The sequence below is a fragment of the Musca autumnalis genome, unplaced genomic scaffold (assembly GCF_047663935.1).
Source record: "Musca autumnalis isolate F117 unplaced genomic scaffold, ASM4766393v1 scaffold_5, whole genome shotgun sequence".
Classification (NCBI taxonomy): Eukaryota; Metazoa; Arthropoda; class Insecta; order Diptera; family Muscidae; genus Musca; species Musca autumnalis.
Genome location: NW_027412088.1, coordinates 71406612 through 71430372, shown reverse-complemented (window position 1 = coordinate 71430372; position 23761 = coordinate 71406612). Strand labels below are relative to the sequence as shown.

The following is a 23761-nucleotide window of genomic DNA, read 5'->3' as shown; positions in this document are numbered from 1 at the left end:
ACCTCTTAATTTTGGTATTTTTTAGGTTTTAGCCACATTATCTTACCGAAATATGGGAAATTTGTAATTAGCCTTCTTTTACTTTTAAAAAGTGTCCTCATGAATTTGTCGGTATAGATCGACGAAATTTGCTGAAATTTGGTCATTAGTCTTCTTCATAAACGAAAGGAAACTAATTGTTCCATTTTACTTCAATGTAACTCGTGGTGGAGGGTATAACAAGGCCCGGCCGAACTTCGTAAATTTGAATGTTATGGTCGGGTAAGCTTTCGGGTCGGTCTCGTATCTTCTTTTCCGGACATTCCCGGTGCAGATCAAGGGCCTTAAAACATATTTTCCTGCATTATTCTAGGGTGTGTTGCCAATCCGAAGCACAATTCAAACGTTTCACAGTTCCTATGAATATAAATGTTGCGCCACACACATCCCGTACCTTAAAAACAGTTCACCAGGTGATACCACGGGAAAGAGGAACCTACTATTGTTGGTGGTCTATATGTCAGTCACAAGAAATCTGAAGTTAAAGCTATCACTTTTTCAAATTGCAACGAAGTTTTCCGTGATTCAATGTGCCTTTAAAAAAATCTAAATATCTCAACACTTTGTAACAACAAAAAGTCAATTAAAAAGCTGTATTTAAAACAATTTTCTCACATAATTTCCTTTTATCTAATTACGGACAAGTTGCTGTAATTGAATGTTTTTTTTTTTTTGGTTTGAGTATTTTTAACAGCTTTTATGTTGCCTTTCGTCCGTCGTGTTTCATTCAACAAGGCAAGGCAAAATGTTCATATTCTCAGCTTGTGTTTTAACTCAATTTTTATTGAACACAAAATTAGAAGACTCGACAGAATCAAGTCCATTATCTATTTTCCTATCATATTTTAATATGTTCCGGTTGGTCTTCTCCCTCCCTTCCCTTCTCATATCATATCATAACTAATATGCAGAGTAACAATATTGCAGCAAAGACAAAAGAAACAAAAATACAAAAAAACAAGTTAAAAGCTACAGAGCTATTCCAAAATGTTTGTTGGCCTAATACCTATGTAGAGTGCTGATGTTGTTTTGTTGGGTTCTTTTCCAGCTCCAGCTGCTGGCAGCAGCTCTATTCAGTCACCAAACCAGGCATCCAAGTAAAATGTACCAGCTACAACGCTGTAGTTTAACGAGACAGAGAAGACGACGTTGGTTGGTTATTATGTTGTTTTTGGTGTCGGCGTGTGTTTTCGTTTTCAGTTGAGTTCGGTCAAAAGAACGATAAAGATGTCGGTTAAAAACGCTTAAAAAAACTCTGTGTGCGGCGACAATAATAGCACGGAATGCTTTTAATAGCAATTAAATTATTTACCAAAAAAGCGATTTCATTTGTTTTCTAAATCTCGGATTGGAGAATGAATTTAAATTACATGTTAAAACTTGTGTGATTTAATTCCATTTGAAATTTGGTGACAAAAACAATTAATGAATAAGAGAATACCGTACGGCTTTTTGATATTCTAAACAAGTAATCCGCAATCATGTCTGAAACAAAGTGTTATACCTGTGTTAAAACAGATTCAGGTAAAGATGTTATAGTATAGAAAAAATCAAATTCTGGGTTATTAGTATAGTAGTGTGATGGCAAAAATTTGCATAAATGGTACAATTTTGCAGGTTCTGGTATATATTAACTCACTTACAGCTGCGTCCAAAATAATAGGAGAGTTCCGCTAACCAAAATGTGTTCTCTGAAAAATAGATAGTTCAAATAAGTTATATTCTAAGAATAGTTAGCACCAAATGTAAGAAGGAAATTCGTAAAGAATAGTGTTATTAATAAATTTTTATATATTCCACCGAAATAAATCTATCGAAGTATTTGTAGCCACATTAGCCGAATAACCCATTACAAAGTAATATAAACAATCAAATTTTTGAATTTGAAGTATTTTTCGACGTAATGACAATTATAGGGCAAAGAAGCGTTGCTTTGGAATATGGGTTGAAAACCCTAGTTTTGGTCCATTTGAAATGCTAAATATTATCTGACCATCATTTAAAATTCTTCTTCTTCGTCAAACCTTACATAGCAGCAACAAAATCGGATAAAAGTAAGTAAGAAAGTATCAGTCAGCTGTGCCGACAGAAGTATACCCTCAGTCTCGGACTTAAAGAATAGGAGCAAACACAATACTTCTGACGTCTATAAGAGTTTTTTGAGTTTTCGGCCCAATTTCTCATGAAGTATGGATTTGAGCCAAAAGAATGTATTGCTTTATCTAGGGCCGCATACACAAAATGTTGCCACAAATTTACAAACTATCCCAGACGAGTCCTTAAACTGAACTCTTACCAAACTTTGTGTGGGAGGTATTCGAAAGAGCCATCCGATGTTGCTAATATTCGGACATAATTCGAGGTTGTAAGAAATAATAAGATTTACAACGTCTGGGCCAAATCGGGTTCTCACTTCGAGTGACGTAGTACCTAGTTTAGTTGGTGCCGGCAGGCTTTTTGGAGATTTTGGATCATTATTGTTGAAAAAAATTCAAAACGATCCGAGACGAGTTGTTAAACTGTACTTTTCCCAAATTTTGTGTGCGAGGTACCCGTAGAACTGGACTGATATAGTCCATATTCCAACCTGATACATGAGTATATGAAATAATACTATGTGCACTAGGCCGGGGCGATTTGTGTGGAAGGAAAAAGGTGATAGTGGGCGCCTGGAGATTCTGATTCTTGGGATTGTACTGAGCAAAAAAGTCCACTAGACCATATGTCTGCGGTAAAAATCGAGCCCCCGGATTTTGACTTGAAATTTTTTTCAAGGATATTTTGGCCAAACCATTTCTCAGAAACTTGACCTATCCTGAAAATTTCCTTTTGCGTTCTTAATACACTCACCAAGGGCTTTCATCTCCAAAAGGAAATTTCCACCCACTGACTTTGAGTCAAATTTTGTAGCACAGTCTAATTTATCGATATTTTCCGAAAAATGTGCACATTCTCGGGGCCATAACTGCCTGAAGGAGCGTTCCAATGCTTTTGCTGTGTACTAGAGAGTTCTTAATTATTGTCTTAGCTACAATTTTTGTCTTTGTGTTGGATCGAAAATCTCAGTGGTTTGACTGTTACATATATGCCAAAATATCCAAAAAACCTTGAAAAAAGAACTTCAAGTCAAAATCCGGGGGCTCGATTTTCACCGTAGACATATGGTCTAGTAGACTTTTTTGCTCAATATAATCCTAATAATCAGAAAATCAAGGCGCCCGTGGTGGTATTCAAATCGCCCCACCCTAATGTGCACAGTTTGTACCAATCAAAAACCACGTTCCTGATGACATTCGCAACATCAGCCATTGTAAATTGTGGTTGTTTCTCTTCGGCAGGACGAGATCCAATTTTACGTAGCACTCGACAAACTGTCGATTAAAATAACACCTTTTCGGACCAGTCAGAGTAATATCGCCACATGTTGCTCAGCTCTCTTCCTTTTTTCCCGTGTTCGAAAGTGACTTAACCGTTGCCCACAATTCACTTATTCCGACTCCAATGTTCCAACTCTTCAAATTATTTAGCCTCTTGTGCCACTTATGCTCACCGACCAACCTATTAACTTCCAGTGTTAGCTCCTTGATTCAGGGATCACTGGGATTGGTTCGACGAATCTCATCACGCTCATTTGCTAATCACGGTGCCTTTGCTGAGAAATATGGTCTCTCTTCGGGTATTCGACAAACTGTCGATTAAAATAACTTGCACGCCTCATCGGAAAAGTCAGCGCACCGTCTCCAAACGTAGCTAAGATCCTATCTTCCTTCTTCCCAGGGTTCGAGAGTGACTTAACCGTTGCCCAAAATTTACTTATTCCAACTCCAATATTCCAACTCTTCAGATTATTTCGCCACTTGTGGCGCATATGCTCACCGACCAACCTGTGGATGGATGGTGGATGTTAATCCAGTGTTAGCACACTGATTCAGGGGTTACTGGGGTTGGTTCGACAAATCTCATCACGCTCAGTTGCTAATCGCAGTGCCTCTGCTGGGAAATTTGGTCTTACTTAGGGTTTTCGAACAGCAGGTATATGGTGAGCGGCTGCAGCAGCAATGATGCCACGAAACGTCCTTTCTGCGATTCGGACATCAGAAGGGTGGCCCAGATTTCTGAAGCGGTGATTTGTAAACTCTCTGAAACCAAGCTAATTAGCTTTCCAATGATTGATGAAAGTGCGGCATTCGAAGGTGATGAAATGGAGTGGTCTGCTGATAGATATAATTGTGGGGAGATGGTCTGGCCAGTAGTGGAATTCTTTAATTTTTCAATCGGTAAAAACAAAACACAAAATTATGAATGAAAAGTTTTTAATCAAGTTTGCAGCAGTCTTGATATCGGTACGACATAACGACTACTATATTTTGATCGCTATCTTACCGAAAAATGTCCTTAATCATAAGCATTTTAATTTTACTAATTTTTATCGGTAACTCGAAAAATAAGATAAAGAATTCTACTACAGGTGACACGATGTTATATCTGGCGAATTGTGACACCCTCCGCTAATTCTGGTCGGGGCATCTTCATTGGCCGTGTAAAACGTAGAGCTATCAACTTGCTCATTTCCGAGGACCGAATGATGAGCATTAAAGTCCCCTAGGATCAGTCTGTTATGACACTCCAAAAGCTGGTTAATGTTGACCCTATTACCTGGAGTACAGCTATTTATCGGCGGGATGTATACTAGGGTTTGGACTTTTTGACTTTTTTCTCAAAAAATATTTCCTGCGGCGGGAATGAATGACCTTTTGCCTATTATTGATTATTGACTATAATAGTTTTTATTCCATTTAAATATTGAAAAAGGCCCCGCACAAAAAACTTTTAATTGATATGATATATGAAATAAAGTTATATATAATATAAAATTATATATATAATAATAAGAGGATAAATTTAGTGAGAAACAAAAGTATATTTTGGTTACGTCGTGCTGCTCCGAAACTTATTTTCGGTTATATATCTGCTTATAGTGACTTTAAAAGTTTGTCAAAAAAGCTCATATAAAAAAATCTCAAATTATTTTGTGCGTGAGCTTTTTTTATCGAATCACCTTGTAATTAAGATGTTATCTAATCTTAGGTAAAAACTCATCAAAATATGATATAGGGATACGAGTTTCAAACGAGATAGGTCTGTATTGAACAGACTGGTGCAATAGGAAAGCTAATCCCAAGGGAATTTCGCATTCTCATAACGACAACGGCGACTCACTGGGGTTGTGTTCACACAGCATGTTGCAACATAGTCCTTGTTATAGTCCTCCACATGGACGAGTCCACGAGTTACAAAAGTGGAGATAGGACACTGAACGTTTTTTAACGTTTTAGTCAGATCTGACCGAATTAGCTATAATTTTCCATTAAGGGTTCCTACCCAGGAAAAATTCTCATTACCAAACCCCCTACTAACCCATTATTTTAACAAGGGCAAGTCGCGCGAAGTAAGTAGTAATTTTTTGGCCACTTACATAATAAGTTAAATAAGCAGTTACTAAATGTCGCGACTACTTATTTAAGTGGTCAAAAATAACTAATTATATCGCGCGACATGCCCTTGCTAAAATAATGGGTTAGCAGGGGGTTTTGCAATGAGTATTTTGCTGGGTAGTAGCCACTAAAATTATTTACCTAAAATATCAACATAGGTCCATGATTTGTAGAGTTTTTATACTTCCTTTTGGCCGAGAAACTTATCTACCAAAAATGTGGACTTAGGTCCATGTTTTGGTATAGCCTCCACATAACGGTATCGCCCAAGGTATTTATGACTTCTTGAGCGACATTTTCTGACAGAATTTGCCAACATTTGGCTTTTAGGGTTCCAGATGGTCACAGAATTTATCTTCCAAAACTTAAAGACCTATATCCAATTTTTAGTATAGCCCCTATAAAGCGGTATCGCCCGATTTCAGGTATATTTTTAGACGGAAGTCATCGATTTCAACACTGATTTCAAGTTTTTTTAAGTTTATATATATATATTTTGGAAAGATTGTTTGTTATTTGTTTTTAAAACTTTTCCATCAACAATTGTAGACATAATTCTTCGTTGTGGTATACGAGGGCTGTACAATAACTATCTGGCCTAACAATGAAAACGCGAAAATTTACCATCGAAAATAGTTTTATGTTTTCTTAAGTAGTCTCCAGTATGATTTATACACTTTTTCATGAGCTCAAACCAATTGTTAAAGCGCCTTTTCCACTCCGATTGAGACACCTCCAAAACATGGTTTTTGAACGCATCAACAGCATCTTCTGGTGACGAAAATCGTAGACCTCGCTTTTTTTTCTTGATATTCTGGAATCAAATGAAGTCATTTGGATTCCCAGTCAAGGCTGTACGGCTGATGACCCATCAATTCCACATTTTGTCCGATCAAACAGAGGTCGAAATCACTGATCTAGCGGCGCGAAATTAATTACATGGAAACGAATTGAAATATCTTTCTGAAATTTCGAACAAACTCAGTCTGTGTCCGTGGCAATAATGGAATAAATATAAATAACATCGGCTAATATTCCGGTATAGCCGCCATATGACGGTACCACCTGATATTCGGTATTTTGAGGATTTAAGCCACCCTTTCCTTCCAAATTAGTTGTAATTTGGTACTTAGGATTTCTAGTGATCACCAAACCTTTCCACCAAAAATATGGTCATAGGTCCACGTTTGGGTATAGGCCCCTTTTATGGTACCTCCCGATTTTCTGTATTTTTGGGGGTTTAAAGCTACATTTTCCGGCCAAATTAGGTGTAATTTGGTATTTGGGGTTCCCAGTGGACACAAACATTCTCCACCAAAAATTGTGGACATAGGTCTACGTTTTGATATTGTCCCTATATAACGGTACCCGCCAATATTCGGTATTGTTAAGATTTTGTCTACATTTTCAGACCTAATAAGTTGAATATTGGCATAGGAGATTCTCGTTGGTTATACCTCTCCTCCACCAAAAATTGTAAACATAGGTCTATAGTTTGATATAGAGCCTATAACTGTACCGACAGATTTTGGGTATTTTGAGGATTTAAGCTATTTTTCAAGACCATTTATCAGCAAGATTTGCAGCTATTTGCAGCTAAATTGTGGTTATTCGGAATCTAGAAAGTTCAAATGAATTAGTAAAAAAATTGACTGGACCTTAGAGAACTTTTGTAGTTACGCTCCATTCAACAAACATTTTTTTTTTAATTTAACTTACATCCTCCCCTATCAATAAAAAATAACCTTTGTTTAGATCAATGGTTTCGACCAGTGTGCGCTGGTTTGAATCTATGTGTGAGAGCTTGCACTGTCATGATGCAGAATGTTTCGTCTTCTCTTGATCATTTTTCGAATATCTCAGGAGACTTCAGGCAAACAAATTGTAGTGCACCACCATTAACCGTCCTACATTTCTCAATCCGTATAGACGCCAAACTGCCAGTTTTGCCGAAGAAACAGCGACCAATATTCTTCGAAGTGCTTCTTACGCGAACAACTTTCGTTGGATTTGGCTCGCTTTTGAAAACCTAAACGGTCGATTCTTGTTCTGTTTCGGGCTCCTAAGCAAAGATCCAAGATTCGTCTAAGACGATTTTATAAACGTCGTTTGTTAAATTTTGCCGGATCTAACGAGAAAACTACATTTTTGCGGCAATATCAAATGTTAGTTGGTGAAAGAAATGCTTAAGGATGCCTCTATCTCCCTGTATGTAAGATGGCAATCTTGCATTATCCGTTCACGCACGACTTAATTTTTTGTAGCACAATGGCCGTTTTTGGACGTCACTTACGGCTTTCGTTTTAAGGCGAGTGTCGGCCACGACTGAATTCATTAAACCAGTTTTTCATAGTGCTATAGGATGGCCCTTTATCGAAATACAAAGATATAATTTGATCAATGCACTCTTGTCGTGATTATCCACGTCGAAATTTGTGAAAAATTATCGGACGAAAATGTTCACAAGTAAATTCCATTTTTTTGCAAAGTGATTTCTTTAAGTCACTGTGAACAACACAACACATGGTCGTATGAAAAACTGTCCTGAGTACGTTTAGGCTAAAAACTCATAAACTTTCAAATGTCGCATGGCAACAGCGGTGTTGCCTAGGCCAGATAGTTTTAGTGCAGCCCTCGTGGCTCCCATAAAACGGTATTTTCAAGTTTTTACATTGCCGAATTAGTTAAAATTCCTCAACGCTTTTTTGATAGTTTGCTGTCCTGGATATCATGATTTCGGTTTTGTCTGTCAAAGCCATAGATATTGTAAATAAAAATATCCATTAACTCATCTAACAATGAAGGTAATATTGCCAAACAAATTAGATATGAGAATTAGAAATTAAAAGTTGAAGGTCTCATTGTCAAATAACAATAATAAATAATTTAACATTACGCTGCAGCTAAATGAGAATAGAAACAATACATCAAACAATATCTTTCTTGTACATAAGTCTGTACCTAATGGTGTGTGAGTAACCGGTTTTCATTAATAGCCAAATTCAGAATTATTATTATAATTGATAATAAACGTTTAAAACCAAAAAAAAAAAGAATGGTAATTCACAAATAAATACAGATACACATAGATTAGCAAATGCAATTTCAGCTTAAAAATCGGTTAAAAATATTATTTACATTCACTTCCTTAATTGAATTGTACCACCATTAACGCTTAGAATATAATCCAATTTAATACTTATTACTAATTTCCAATTATTTTTTTGAAATTCTTTAATTTGCAAATAATAATTAAATGTTTTATTTTTTGTTTATTGTTTGTTACTTTTGTTTTTGTTTTAATACTATTTTTGTCTAATTTTTCAACTAGTTGTAAGATTTATGATGAAGATTTTTTTGGTGTGCTATGACTACATACGCTAAATGCTTGTACGTCCGTCCATTCATTCAGTTGTGTGTTTTCACATCTGTTTGTGACTTCCATCATCAATTAAGCTATGCCAAGCGGTTTTTAGTTAATCTCGTGCTTCTAAATTAATCGCAATTTTTATGTGATAATCACGTCATAATTGTTTAATTACAAAATTAAAGTCATACAATGTGGGACAATGTATTCAATTTATGACACTTTGCGGTATTTTTAATAAAAAAAGTGGCGATTTGTAAGTTACAAATAAGAATGAGCAGTTTACAAGACAGCATAATGTGATAATGTAAGACAACATTACTTGGAGGTGTAAAAATATGATCTGTATGAAAACGGTAAAATGTCTGGGTATAGGGTACAGATTTTTTATCCATTAACTGATATCGATCAATAGATCTTGTAAAGATTTTAATACCCTCAGCATTGATGCTAACGAGGGTATATACACTTTTATACGGGCAAATGTGCCTCATCGAAATAATGGTTTTAGACCCCAAGTATGTTTGGACGAAATCCGTTTCAAACAATTACGAGTATATTGTTACGAATGTAACTGATAGGTTTAAGTTAATTTAGTTTAATTTCCGTTAATTTAAAAATTTGAATTGTAACGTAAATTTTTTATTACGCAGTTACTTTATTTAAGCAACAACAACTGCCATGTAGAATTCTCTTCATCATTCTAGTTCTTACTTTACTTTTCTTTAATGTGCTTTTGTTTTGCCATAATCATGTAATTATCGTTTAGTTTGCTACTTCTTTATTCTTGCATTTGTTTGTTGTTGTAATTACGTCATTAGTGTGCTTGTCCACTTGTACTGACCTTCGCCCATGTATGTGAGTCTGGTTGTTCGCTTAGTGCGAATGTGCGTCAGATTCGAGGTGTTGCCAGACGTGTTCTAGAGGATTCTTGAACGAGGGAATTTTGGGATATAAATACAGGTGGAACCAGCAACGTCGAGTTAGTTTTGTTTTAAGCGTTGAACTGAACAGATCAGATAAAGAATAGCTGCGTGCTAACTAGAGACAAGATGTGTGCTTAGTAATTAAAGTCGGTTCCGAATAAGTGTAATAAAGTAAATAAAGCATTGTAGAAACGTAATCTAAAACGAGCCCTGTTTTATTTGGTACAAATCGTATCGGGGAATAAAACAACGTCTACACGGAGATTAGTTAAACCTAATTCCGTAACAATAGTTACAATATCCGTCTGTCTGTCTGGCAGGAGCGCACGAAAACTCTCGAACGGATCAACCGATTCCGTCCAAAATTTGGCCTTCGTAATATTTTGTCCAAACTTAGTTAAAGTTCGAAGATGGATCATATCAGTCCACTCCTTACGGTACCTCCCCCACAAAAGGTCGAAAATGTTCGAAAAATTAGGTACGATTTTGTCCATACTTTGCACATCGTGTAATTTATATCAGACTTAGATGAGGTTCCAATATGGACTCAATCGGTACAATCCATCGGGCACCTGCCACTTAAAATTTCGTAAAAGTTCAGTTTAGGACCCTCTCTAGAAACGCTTTGATTTTTATTGTAACAACTTGTATTCACTGCCCCTCATATGACGATACAAGTTTGAAAGGTGCAAAACATCAGGAAAAATTGTGCGAACGATAACTTTTGAAGGTAGTGACCGATTTGGTCCATGCTTTATCAGGTTCGAATGTGCCCTGTTTTACCTGCTCTCGAATCACGTTGATTTTTGTTTTTGCATTCGCTGGCTCAATAACGACGTAAAAGTTTTTTCATGGGCAAGTCCATACATCTTGAGAAAACATCGCGAAAGGTGTAAAAGACCCTAAATATATTCAATCTGTCTGTTGATGAATGTTTCAATTCACATAGACTGACGGTATATACCTGTCGGCAAATCTAACTGATCATTTTTTACTTGTTATATCCTCAGCCTTTAGGCTAACGAGCGTATATACACTTTGATACAACCAAAGATGTGCCTCATCGAAATAACGGTTTAAGATTCCAAGCCTGTTTGGACAATATTCCTTTCAGACAACTTGTAGTCAATTTAGCCAAGTCCGTCCGTCTGCCTGCCCGTCTGTCTGGCTGGTTGGTGCGCACGATAACTCTCGAGCGGATCGACCGATTCGAACCAAAATTTGGGTATAGTAATATTTTGTTCAAACTTAGTTTAAGTTCAAAGATGTACCATATCGGTCCACTTCTTCGGATACTTTCCCCACTAAAGTTCAACAAGAGAACAATCAATTTGGTCCAAACTTTGCACATCGTAGTATTCCTACTAGACATAGACCATGGGATTAAGTCAGACTATATTGAAAAAATTGACATTTTCTCTTAAGTACAGTTTAAGGCCTGTTCGACAATTGTTTTCAAATTTTCATCGAAGGTAGTCCTTGTTAATCTCAAAGCTCTGAAAACCAAAAGCTCTGAAAAAGCTACGGTGACCAACTATAACGGTTGGTAGACACGATAACTATCGACAGAAATGTCTCTCAAAATTGGATTCTTTTCCACAATGTTGCACAATTCTTCAAGTACCTCCTCCGCAAAAGTTCAACACCAAACGGAACGTTGAGAAAAATATCACAGAGTGTTATATATGGTTTTGGGCAAGTTAATACGCCTAAAAAAGGCTACAATATTCTAAAAAAAACACCGATATTCGTTCTGTTCATAAGCAAAATCTCAATTCACACAGACAGAGGCAGAGGCTATGGCCGGTTACAAATTTAAAACCTTTTTAAACAAAAACAAGTAAAAAAGTGTCAGTCGGCTTTGCCGACAGATATATACCCTCAGCCAATGTGAAGCGACACTTTCACCTCCGGACAGATCGAATGTATTCAAGGTCTTTTCAGAATTGTGTGGCCCTTTTTGGGCATTTGAACTTGCCGACAAAAATGTGGATTAGTGCAGTTAATCCTTGGTATCTTGGGCGGTACCGTTCCACGGGGGTTATATCAAAACGTGAACCAATACCATCAATTCTCTGTAAAAATATTTCGCAAGACCTGGCGAAGACTAAATACCAAATATCAGTTACATTGGTTGTTTAGTGTTGCTAAAACCTTGAAAATACCGAAAATCGCGCGATACCGTTCTATTAGAGCTATATCAAAACGTGGACATATGTACATAACTTTTATCAGAAAAGTTTTTTGGTCCATTGGGAACCCTCAATGCAAAATTTCGGCGTATTTGGGCGTGAAACATATGTAAAATCTTCAAAATTCCGAAAATCGGGAGGTACCGTTATATGGGGTCTATATCAAAACGTGGAAATATGTCCATAATTTTTATCGGAAAAGTTTTTTGTAAGGTGAACATCTCGCATCTCCAATTTGGTTGATAAGTTTAGCTAAAATATTCAAAATATCGAAACATTAAGAAGTACCGTTGCAGGGGGACTATCCCAAAACGTGGACCGACCTTCCCAATTTTTTGCTCTCGACATTGTCTGTGAACTATAAGTATTTATACCAAAATTCATCTGCCAACGCCAACTCCTTTTATATTTGGCCACCGTTTATTTGAACTCGCGACATAGTGCAGCGTTTTTTTTTTTTTTTGAGGTTATGCCCCATTATCTCGGGAACTATGGACTTGCCCTCGAAAAAAAGTAAAATGACGTAACGGGGGCCGCACGAATATCCTGCTACAAAAAATTTCATAACGATTCGTGAGGTGTCACTAAACTGCACTTGTTTCAAATTTTGTGTGGGAGGTACCTGAAGGAGTGGACCGATATAATCCATATTCGAACTTGATGTATGCCTAGAGGTAGTATTACGATATGCAAAGTTTGCTTCAATTCGGTTACTCCCTTCGAGAGTTATTGTGCGCACAAGTTTTGCGACAATTTTTGAACATTTGTGGGCGAGGTACCTGAAGGAGTGGACCTATATGGCCCATCTTCGAACTTAAATCAAATCTGGACAAAATATTTCGGTACCCAAAATTTGAACCGAATCTATTTATCCGTTCGAGAGTTATCGTGCGCACCAGCCAGACAGACGGACAGACAGACAGACGGACGGACGGACGGACATTGCTAGATCTACTCAAAATTGTCTGAAACGGATATCGTACAATCATACTTGGGGTCTAAAACCATTATTTCGATGAGGCACATTTTTGGTCGTATCAAAGTGTAAATACCCTCTTTAGCCTAAAGGCTGAGGGTATAATTATTTATTTTGTAGGTTTCCAGAATTTTGTGTAATTTTTTCAGGAAGTGTGAAAACATACTAGATATGGTTATAAAGGCGGCTATACTTCAACATGGTCCAATAACAATATTTTGAGACGCAATTTGCAGTTTATTCTTTAAACTTAATTAGAAATTACACCAAGATAGTGCCCATGTCAACAACTTTTGGTGGAGATGTTTTTGTTCATGGGTTGTAACGACACGTTTCGGTCACTCGTGTATGCTTACGGTTACCAAATGTCCGTAATAAATATTAATTGTGTCAGTGACGAAAATAAAGAGGGTCAGCTAAGGGTATTGGGACATATATGTAGAATCTAAGCGTTATATGTTTATGGAGTTCAGTCGGGGTGTGGCTTACGAAAACTTACGTCCCACAGCCGTAGGTGTTGCAGAAGGTGACGTGCAAAACTCACCCCCGTCTATCGGGTCACACCTGGTTTTCTAAACGTGATCAAGGTTTCTCTCGATGGTGTGTGTGTCGCTGATATTGGTTATCCCTACTGAGACGACATATTCACTGAAGGGGCGCCGGATAGCCTTGAAGATCGTAAGCATGATCCCTTGTCTTTGTCCCTTTTCCGCTTCTCAAATATCCCAGCAAAAATCTAAGGATGCTCACAAATGAAATAAAAGTTCTCGAAAATGGCGCCCAATATTGTGGAGTTCTTGGACATCGAAATACTCTGACCACGTACATAGATTTTCAACTTCAATGTTAAACGTATTTGTCCAGGACGTGAAGATGGTAGCTGTGGACAGAAAGTTTCTGCGTTAGTGCTAGCAAAGAAAGTTTTGAGAGCAGAAAGGGAAGCAAAATGTGTAGGTTTGGAAGAACTATTTTAATGGGCAAAATGTTTATCAAATCAGGTGCTTCCTTCGAAAATTATCTTGCACACTACTCATTTTAGTAAGTTTAAGGGCAGTTTTGGGGAAAATATCTTAGAAAGTATGGACTTTCCCCGTCGTAACAAGGGCCGATACAAGTGCTGGTCTTAATCTGAACTAGCGAACAATTTTTAAATTCTGTATAGGAGGTACCAGAAGGAATACGAGGTCCAAATTAGTTTATTATAACTCTCAATATAATTTGGCTCAAAATAGTCTGAAAAGTAATTTACCATACATATTTGTCTTCTAAAATCATTCTTTTGAGGAGGCATATTTTTAATCGTGACCCCCTACGCCTTCTTCAGAGGCTTGTTTACATTGGGATAGTCCCCCATATTTGTCTGGCAATAAAATGAAAGGAAAATTCAATCATCAAACACATGATTGTTTATCCATTGAATCGATTTTCTAATGCTACCTTTATATGTCATGAACGCTGTATTGCGAATCACAACAAGAAATTATTTTATTTGAATGTCTTCAAAATACTTACAAATATACATAAATTATTTTAAATTGTCAATATTTTCACCAGAAGTAGATCCAAAAAAAAAAATGTGTAATCAAGAATGTGCCTACGCATGTTGGAGAATACAAAATGATTTAATTATTTCAAATATTTATAATTTGTTTTACTTTTATTATAAACCAGTATTACCTAGGCAGGTTTTGCATGTAAATCACATCGTTCTGAAAATTTAGCAAAAAAATGCCCACATGTGTATTAGGATACATATATTATTTCTATGATGCACTTCGCATCAAAACAAACCAAAAATCCAGTTAAAAAATCAACAAATTAGCAAACCCCTTGTCGTAACGAATTATATGACTGTTCGTTATACGTAGACCATCCGTACATTAGTAAATGAAGCTAATTTAGACATCCGTTCTTTATTTTGTAAGCATGTGCACCATTTAGCGAAAATTTTTGAACTTTTGTGGGGGAGATCCCAAAGGACATGTCCGACATGATCTAAGTATTTACAAAATAATGCTAGGTACGAAGTTTGTATTCAATCAGTCGGTCCTTTTGAAAACTATTCAAAACCATTATTTTGATGAGGAACCTCATCGTTAACTCAGGGTATAAAAACAGTTAGGACATACGGGCATTAGGGATATGACTTGTTGACATTTTTTCTCAAAAATGATTTCCTATAGTGAGAATGAATGAACTTTTGCCTATTAATGCTTAAAATTACATTAATACAATTTTAGTATAAAAAAAGGTTCCGCAAAAACAACTTTGATTTTTTTTATTTTTGAAGAAATATGAAATGAAAATGAATGACCCTTTGCCTATTAATAACTGAAATAACTTTTATTCCATTTAAAGATTCAAAAGGTCCCGAACAAATCACTTTCAATTTGTATGATATATGAAATAAAGTTATATATAGTATAAAATGATATACGTATATATTATAATACGATGATAAAATTAGTGAGAAACAAAGGGTTCTGTCATTTTGGTTATGTCGTGTTCCCCCATACATTGTCTTCAGTTAAATATCTGCTTACAGTGACTTCAAAATATTTTCAAAAGTTCTGAAAAATAAAAACTTTAAGAGCTTTTGTGCGGAAGCTTTTTTATCGAATCACTTTATAATTAAGATTTTATGTAAAAAGTATTCAAGGATCTATGGACAACGGGTCCTTTGGGTAACTTCGTGTTTACATTTGATAGCGGTAAATATAGAGAAAAATAGAGATTCTTAGATTTGCAAATTTAAACGGACATAATTTTTTTAAGATGAATTGATCTTTTTTCTTCTAAAGGACCGAATATATTAAGCATCAAAAAACGGGTAAATGCTTTTCCTCGTCCTCGAGGCTATACAAATGGGCAAAATATGACTCATCGAAAAAAAAATGGGTTTAGACCGCAAGTATGTTTAGACGAAATGCGTTTCAGGCAATTTGGAGTTGATTTAGCCATGTGCGTCCGTCTGCCTGGCTGGGGCCCACGATAACTTTCGAATTTGGCTTTCGTAATACTTTGTCCAAACTTAGTTTAAGTTCGAAGATGAGTTATATCGGTTCACTCGGAAAAATTGTGCTCACGATAACTCCAGAAGAGAGTCACCGATTTGGTCCATACTTTGCACATTGTGAAATTTCTACCAGACTTAGATGAGGTTCCAATATGGACTCAATCAGTTCACTCCTTCAGGTACCTCCCCCACAAAATTTCGGAAGAGTTCAGTTTAGGACCTGCTCTCGAATCGGTTTGATTTTTATTATAACAACTTGTATTCACTGCCCCCCATACGACGCTACAAGTTTCATCAGGGGCAAGTCCATACTTCCTGAGAAAATAGCCTGAAATGTGCAAGAAACCTCTATGACACGGTGTGTAGTGGTTGGAGCGCAAGATAACTCTAGAACAGATCTGCCGATACGGTCCAAAATTTGGTCCTCGTAATATTTTGTACAAACTTAATTTAAGTTAGAAGATAACCCATATCGGTCCAATCCTTCAGGTACCACGCCCACAAAAATTCAAAAATGTTCGGAAAAATTGTGCGCACTATAAATCTTGAAAGGGGGGATCGATTCGGTCCATACTTTACACATCCTAATATATCTACCAGATATAGATCAGGTTCGAGTATGGACTATATTTGTCCACTCCTTCGGGTACCTATCACACAAATTTTTGGATGAGTTCACTTTTGTTGAAGCAACTTGCATTCTCTGCCTCAATTACGACGGTAAAAGTTTTTTTCAGGGACAAGTCCATACTTCTTAAGAAAAAAACCCCTTATGGAACCACATGTAGTGGCTGGAGAGCACGATAACTCTCGAACTGATCAACCGATTTGGTCCAAAATTTGGCCTTCGTCATATTTTTTCCAAACTTAGTTTCAGTCTGGATGGGTCCACAACTTCCGGTAGTACTTACTTTTTTACTTAATATTTATAAAGATTTTTAATTTTATATATTTTCATTTGTTCTCACTGCTCTGAATACTAAATGGAGGTCAAAAAAGGCAGTGTCACTTTAATTTTTAATAACCCACCCCAATACACAGATATGAATTAAAAAAAGTTCTAAAAATGCATTGCTATTTCTAAACTATATACATACATATATAACTAGAATAAATCCACCACAATACCTCTACCATAAACTGGTACAACTTGTTTTCCAGCCGTAATATGTAAATGAATGCAATTCCTAAACATAGTCATCGGAACTGGACAAATGAAAACGAAATTGTTGCGGACATTTATAAAAATAGAATGTTGAAAAGATATAGTGGTGGTCACCAAATTTTAGTTACTTCATGCTCTCTTGTTGCAAATATCTCTCCGCTCTGTATATCTATGTCATCACGCTCCATTCCATAAACAACTTCACAGTTTACATCCACTCCACTGCAGGTGTGGAGTGATGACGTTTGGGATTTCCGTAACAGATTTTCAAGTGTTTGCGATTTCAATGAGTTTTTGTAAATGGATGTCGGTCTGTCTGTCTGTCTATGGCCATGTCTATGCATGTGCCTATATTTAAACAACCAACCTGTCCAATACAGTCAGATGATTTTCGACCAATGGTCAAGTTGTTCGATGCGGTTATGACATCAAAAGGTTAACTAAAGTAGACAACATTTCATTTTTGTTAGCCGTCGTTGTTGTTGTTGTGTTTTACATACTTACATATTCAAGTCTTTATAAAATATTATTGACAATAGAATTTCAAGTGGGAGAGTGAGTCGGGGGACAAGATATGGGAGAATTTGGAAGGTAGTTGTTCCTCCTATTGTTGAATGATATTTGCGTTTGCATTGTTTAGAGGATCACAAAAAAAAAACTGGTAGTGGTGTTACCTTTACAGGGGTCTAATAAATTTACAATTTTTTTTGTAATTCAAGTTATAAGGTTTTAATTGTTTAATAATACCATGAAAAAGACATTGGTAATGGCGGGTGCCTACTAAGGTGCAGTGCTGGTAGTCATCGCCCACAGTGTACATTCAAGATCTGAGTATTTCAGTCAAGCAAAATTTCTCTACAAGTGGTGTCGTAAGACACGCCGTTCGGACTCGGCAATAAAAAGTAGGTCCCATATCATTGAGCCAATATGAATCGGCGTGCACTCATTGATATGAGAGAAGTCTCCCTTGTCCCCTCGGGGATGTTGTGGGAACATATGTATGTATGTAAATTTGTCTACAAGGGGTGTCAAAGCATTTGCCGTCTTCTATGCGAAGACTTTGGGGTATTCTATAACCAAACTTTGCGGCCTTCTGCAAGAAACCCTTGTGGCTATCTATACGAACACCTTGTGGTGTTCTATAAGAAGACCTTGTGGTCTTCTATATTAAGACCTTGTGGCATTATATAAGAAGACCTTGCGAGCCTCCATAAGATGACCTTATGGTCTTCTATAAGAACACCTTGTGGTCTTCTCTAAGAAGACCTTGTGGTCTTCTATAAGAAGGCCTTGTGGTCTTCTATGTGAAGGCTTTGTGGACTTCCATTAGAAGACATTGTAGTCTTCCACCAGAGGACCATGTGGTCTTCCATTAGAAGACCTTGTGGTCTTCCATTAGAAGACCTTGTGGTCTTCAATAAGAAGACCTTGTGGTCTTCAATAAGAAGACCTTATGGTCTCCTATTAGAAGGCCTTATGGTCTTCTATAAGAAGACTTTTTGGTCTTGTGGTCTTCTATGAGAAGGCTTTGTGGTCTTCTATGAGAAGACTTTGTGGTCTTTTTTTAAGAAGACGTTGTGATCTTCTGTAAGAAGACCTTATGGTCTCCTATAAGAAGACCTTGTGGTCTTCTATAAGAAGACCTTGTGGTCTTCTATAAGAAGACCTTGTGGTCTTCTATAAGAAGACCTTAAGTTCCTCCCTAAGAAGACCTTGTGGTCCTCTATAAGAAGACATTGTGGTCTTCTATAAGAAGACCTTGAGCTCTTCCCTTCGTCTTCTATGAAAAGTAGATTTGGTCTACCATAAGAAGAGCTTGTGATCTACCTTGACCTTGTGGTCTTCCAGAAGAATACTTTGTGGTCTTCTATGTGAAGGCTTTGTGGTCTTCTATGAGAAGGCTTTGTGGTCTTCTATGAGAAGGCTTTGTTGTCGTCTATGAGAAGGCTTTGTGGTCTTCTATAAGAAGGCTTTGTGGTCTTCCAATAGAAGACCTTGTGATCTTCTATTAGAATACGCTGTGCTCTTTTCTAAAGAAGACGTAGTGATCTTCTATAAGAAGACCTTGTGGTTTTCCATTAGAAGACCTTGTGGTCTTCTATAAGAAGACCTTGTTGTCTTCTATGAGAAGGCTTTGTCGTCTTCTATGAGAAGGCTTTATGGTCTTCCAATAGAAGACCTTGTGATCTTCTATTAGAATACGCTGTGGTATTTTCTTAAGAAGACGTTGTGATCTTCTATAAGAAGACCTTATGGTCTTCTATAAGAAGACCTTGTGGTATTCTATAAGAAAACCTGGTGGTCTTCTAAAAAAGCCCTTGTGGTCTTCTATAAGCCGACCTTGTGGTCTTCCCTAAGAAGGCCTTGTGGTCTTCTATAGGCAGCGCTTATGGTCTACTATAAGAAGACCTTGTGGTGTTCTATAAAAAGACCTTGTGGTCTTCTATAAAAAGACCTTGTGGTCTTCTATAAGAAGACCATGTGGTCTTCCAGAAGGATACCTTGTGGACATCCAAAAGAAGACTTTGTTTTATTCTGCTCTTCCAGAGAAGACCCAGTGTTCTTCTAGAAGAAGACCATGGTCCTCTATAAGAAGACCTTATGGTCTTCTATAAGAAGACCTTGTGGTCTTTTATAAGAAGACCTTGTGGTCTTCTATAAGAAGACCTTGTGGTCTTCTATAAGAAGACCTTGTGGTCTTCCATAAGAAGACCTTGTGGTCTTCCATAAGAAGACCTTGTGGTCTTCCATAAGAAGTGGTCCTTTATAAGAAGCACTTTTTGTCTTCTATAAAAAGTCCTTGTGGTCTTTTATAAGAAGACCTTGTGGTCTTTTATAGGAAGCGCTTATGGTCTACTATAAGAAAACTTTGTGGTCTTCTATAAGAAGACCTTAAAGTCCTCCATATGAAGACCTTGTGGTCCTCTATAAGAAGACATTGTGGTCATCTATAAGAAGACCTTGTGGTCTTCTATAAGAAGACCTTATGGTCTTCTATAAGAAGACCTTGTGGTCTTCTATAAGAAGTGGTCCTTTATAAGAAGCCCTTTTGGTCTTCTATAAAAAGCCCTTGTGGTCTTTTATAAGAAGACCTTGTAGTCTTTTATAGGAAGCGCTTATGGTCTACTATAAGAAGACCTTGTGGTCTTCTATAGGAAGCGCTTATGGTCTACTATAAGAAGACCTTGTGGTCTTCTATAAAAAGACCTTGTGGTCTTCTATAAGAAGACCTTGTGGTCTTCCAGAAGGATACCTTGTGGACATCCAGAAGAAGACTTTGTTTTATTCTGGTCTTCCGGAAGAAGACCCAGTGTTCTTCTACAAGAAGACCCAGTGTTCTTCTAGAAGAAGACCCAGTGTTCTTCTAGAAGAAGACCGTGGTCGCCTATAAGAAGACCTTCTGGTCTTCTATAAGAAGACCTTGTGGTCTTCTATCAGAAGACCTTGTGGTCTTTTATAAGAAGACCTTTTGGTCTTCTATAAGAAGACCTTGTGGTCTTCCATAAGAAGACCTTGTGGTCATCTATAAGAAGCCCTTTTGGTCTTTTATAAGAAGCCCTTTTGGTCTTCTATAGGAAGACCTTGTGGTCTTTTATAAGAAGACCTTGAGGTCCTCCATAAGAAGACCTTGAGGTCCTCCATAAGAAGACCTTGTGGTCATCTATAAGAAGACCTTGTGGTCTTCTATAAGAAGACCTTGTGGTCTTCTATAAGAAGACATTGTGGTCTTCTATAAGAAGACCTTGAGGTCCTCCATAAGAAGACCTTGTGGTCTTCCATAAAAAGACCTTGTGGTCTTCTATATGAAGACTTTGTGGTATTCTATAAGAAGACCTTGAGGTCCTCCATAAGAAGACCTTGTGGTCATCTATAAGAAGACCTTCTGGTCTTCTATAAGAAGACCTTGTGGTCTTCTATAAGAAGACCTTGTGGTCTTCTATAAGAAGACTTTGTGGACTTCTATAAGAAGACATTGTGGTCTTCTATAAGAAGACCTTGTGGTCTTCTATAAGAAGACCTTGTGATCTTCTATAAGAAAACCTTGTGGTCTTCTATAAAAAGACCTTGTGGTCTTCTATAAGAAGACCTTGTGGTCTTCTATAAGAAGACCTTAAGTTCCTCTCTAAGAAGACCTTGTGGTCCTCTATAAGAAGACATTGTGGTCTTCTATAAGAAGACCTTGAGCTCTTCCCTTCGTCTTCTATGAAAAGTAGATTTGGTCTACCATAAGAAGAGCTTGTGATCTACCTTGACCTTGTGGTCTTCCAGAAGAATACTTTGTGGTCTTCTATGTGAAGGCTTTGTGGTCTTCTATGAGAAGGCTTTGTGGTCTTCTATGAGAAGGCTTTGTTGTCGTCTATGAGAAGGCTTTGTGGTCTTCTATAAGAAGGCTTTGTGGTCTTCCAATAGAAGACCTTGTGATCTTCTATTAGAATACGCTGTGCTCTTTTCTTAAGAAGACGTTGTGATCTTCTATAAGAAGACCTTGTGGTTTTCCATTAGAAGACCTTGTGGTCTTCTATAAGAAAACCTTGTTGTCTTCTATGAGAAGGTTTTGTGGTCTTCTATGAGAAGGCTTTATGGTCTTCCAATAGAAGACCTTGTGATCTTCTATTAGAATACGCTGTGGTCTTTTCTTAAGAAGACGTTGTGATCTTCTATAAGAAGACCTTATGGTCTTCTATAAGAAGACCTTGTGGTATTCTATAAGAAAACCTGGTGGTCTTCTAAAAAAGCCCTTGTGGTCTTCTATAAGACGACCTTGTGGTCTTCTCTAAGAAGGCCTTGTGGTCTTCTATAGGAAGCGCTTATGGTCTACTATAAGAAGACCTTGTGGTCTTCTATAAGAAGACCATGTGGTCTTCCAGAAGGATACCTTGTGGACATCCAGAAGAAGACTTTGTTTTATTCTGGTCTTCCAGAGAAGACCCAGTGTTCTTCTAGAAGAAGACCATGGTCCTCTATAAGAAGACCTTATGGTCTTCTATAAGAAGACCTTGTGGTCTTCTATAAGAAGTCCTTGTGGTCTTTTATAAGAAGACCTTGTGGTCTTCTATAAGAAGACCTTGTGGTCTTCTATAAGAAGACCTTGTGGTCTTCCATAAGAAGACCTTGTGGTCTTTTATAAGAAGTGGTCCTTTATAAGAAGCCCTTTTGGTCTTCTATAAAAAGTCCTTGTGGTCTTTTATAAGAAGACCTTGTGGTCTTTTATAGGAAGCGCTTATGGTCTACTATAAGAAAACTTTGTGGTCTTCTATAAGAAGACCTTGTGGTCTTCTATAAGAAGACCTTGTGGTCTTCTATAAGAAGACCTTAAGGTCCTCCATATGAAGACCTTGTGGTCCTCTATAAGAAGACATTGTGGTCATCTATAAGAAGACCTTGTGGTCTTCTATAAGAAGACATTGTGGTCATCTATAAGAAGACCTTGTGGTCTTCTATAAGAAGACCTTATGGTCTTCAATAAGAAGACCTTGTGGTCTTCTATAAGAAGACCTTGTGGTCTTCTATAAGAAGTGGTCCTTTATAAGAAGCCCTTTTGGTCTTCTATAAAAAGTCCTTGTGGTCTTTTATAAGAAGACCTTGTGGTCTTTTATAGGAAGCGCTTATGGTCTACTATAAGAAGACCTTGTGGTCTTCTATAGGAAGCGCTTATGGTCTACTATAAGAAGACCTTGTGGTCTTCTATAAAAACACCTTGTGGTCTTCTATAAGAAGACCTTGTGGTCTTCCAGAAGGATACCTTGTGGACATCCAGAAGAAGACTTTGTGGTCTTCTATAAGAAGACATTGTGGTCTTCTATAAGAAGACCTTGAGGTCCTCCATAAGAAGACCTTGTGGTCATCTATAAGAAGACCTTGTGGTCTTCTATAAGAAGACCTCTTGGTTTCTCCAAGAAGATCTTGAGCTCTTCCTTAAAAGGGCCTTTGCGTCTTCTATAAGAAGACCTTGTGATCTACCTTGACCTTGTGGTCTTCCAGAAGAATACTTTCTGATCTACCTTGACCTTGTGGTCTTCCATAAAAAGACTTTGTCGTCTTTCATAAGAAGACCTTGTGGTCTTCTATAAGATAATCTTGTGGTCTTCTTTAGGAAGACGTTGTGGTGTTCTTTAAGAAGACCTTGGTCTCTTGTCTAAGAAGACCTTGGGATCTTTTATATGAAGACGTTGTGTTCTGTCATAAGAAGATCTTTTGGTCTTCCAGAAGATGACTTTGTGGTCTTCCATAGGAAGACGTTGTGTTTTTCTATATGAAGTATTTAGGGACTTCTACAAGAAGTCCTTGTGGTCTTCTATATGAAGTCTCTTTGGTCTCCTATAAAAAGTCTCTGTTGCCTCCTAAAAGAAGACCTTGGATTCATATACAAGACGACTTTGGGTCTTATCTACGAAGCCCTTGGGGTCTTCGTAAGTATGCCTTTGGTTCGTCTACAAGAAGACATTTGGGGTTTTTCTAAGAAGACCTTGTGGTCTCTTATAACAAGATATTGTCGCATTCTAAGAGCGCCTTGTGGTCTTTCTTATTTACCGAAGAATAATTTGATTGTCGTCACCGTGTTTATACTTTCCAGTAAAATATGAT

The 23761-nt window shown here is 37.2% G+C and overlaps 1 protein-coding gene across 2 annotated transcripts in view; it reads left to right on the top strand.

Annotated features, from left to right (window-relative positions):
* The window catches only part of DAT (Sodium-dependent dopamine transporter), a 74643-nt gene that overhangs the window by 14397 nt on the left and 36485 nt on the right, over nucleotides 1–23761 (top strand). The window contains exon 1 of one of the 2 annotated variants that reach the window (XM_073988050.1): nucleotides 1115–1563. The exons of the other annotated variant lie outside the window; for it this stretch is intronic. Coding sequence (XP_073844151.1) covers nucleotides 1521–1563 — 43 coding nt within the window. The 5' untranslated portion in view covers nucleotides 1115–1520. Of the gene's footprint in view, nucleotides 1–1114; nucleotides 1564–23761 lie in introns of those variants that run through there. 2 annotated transcript variants of the gene reach the window in all.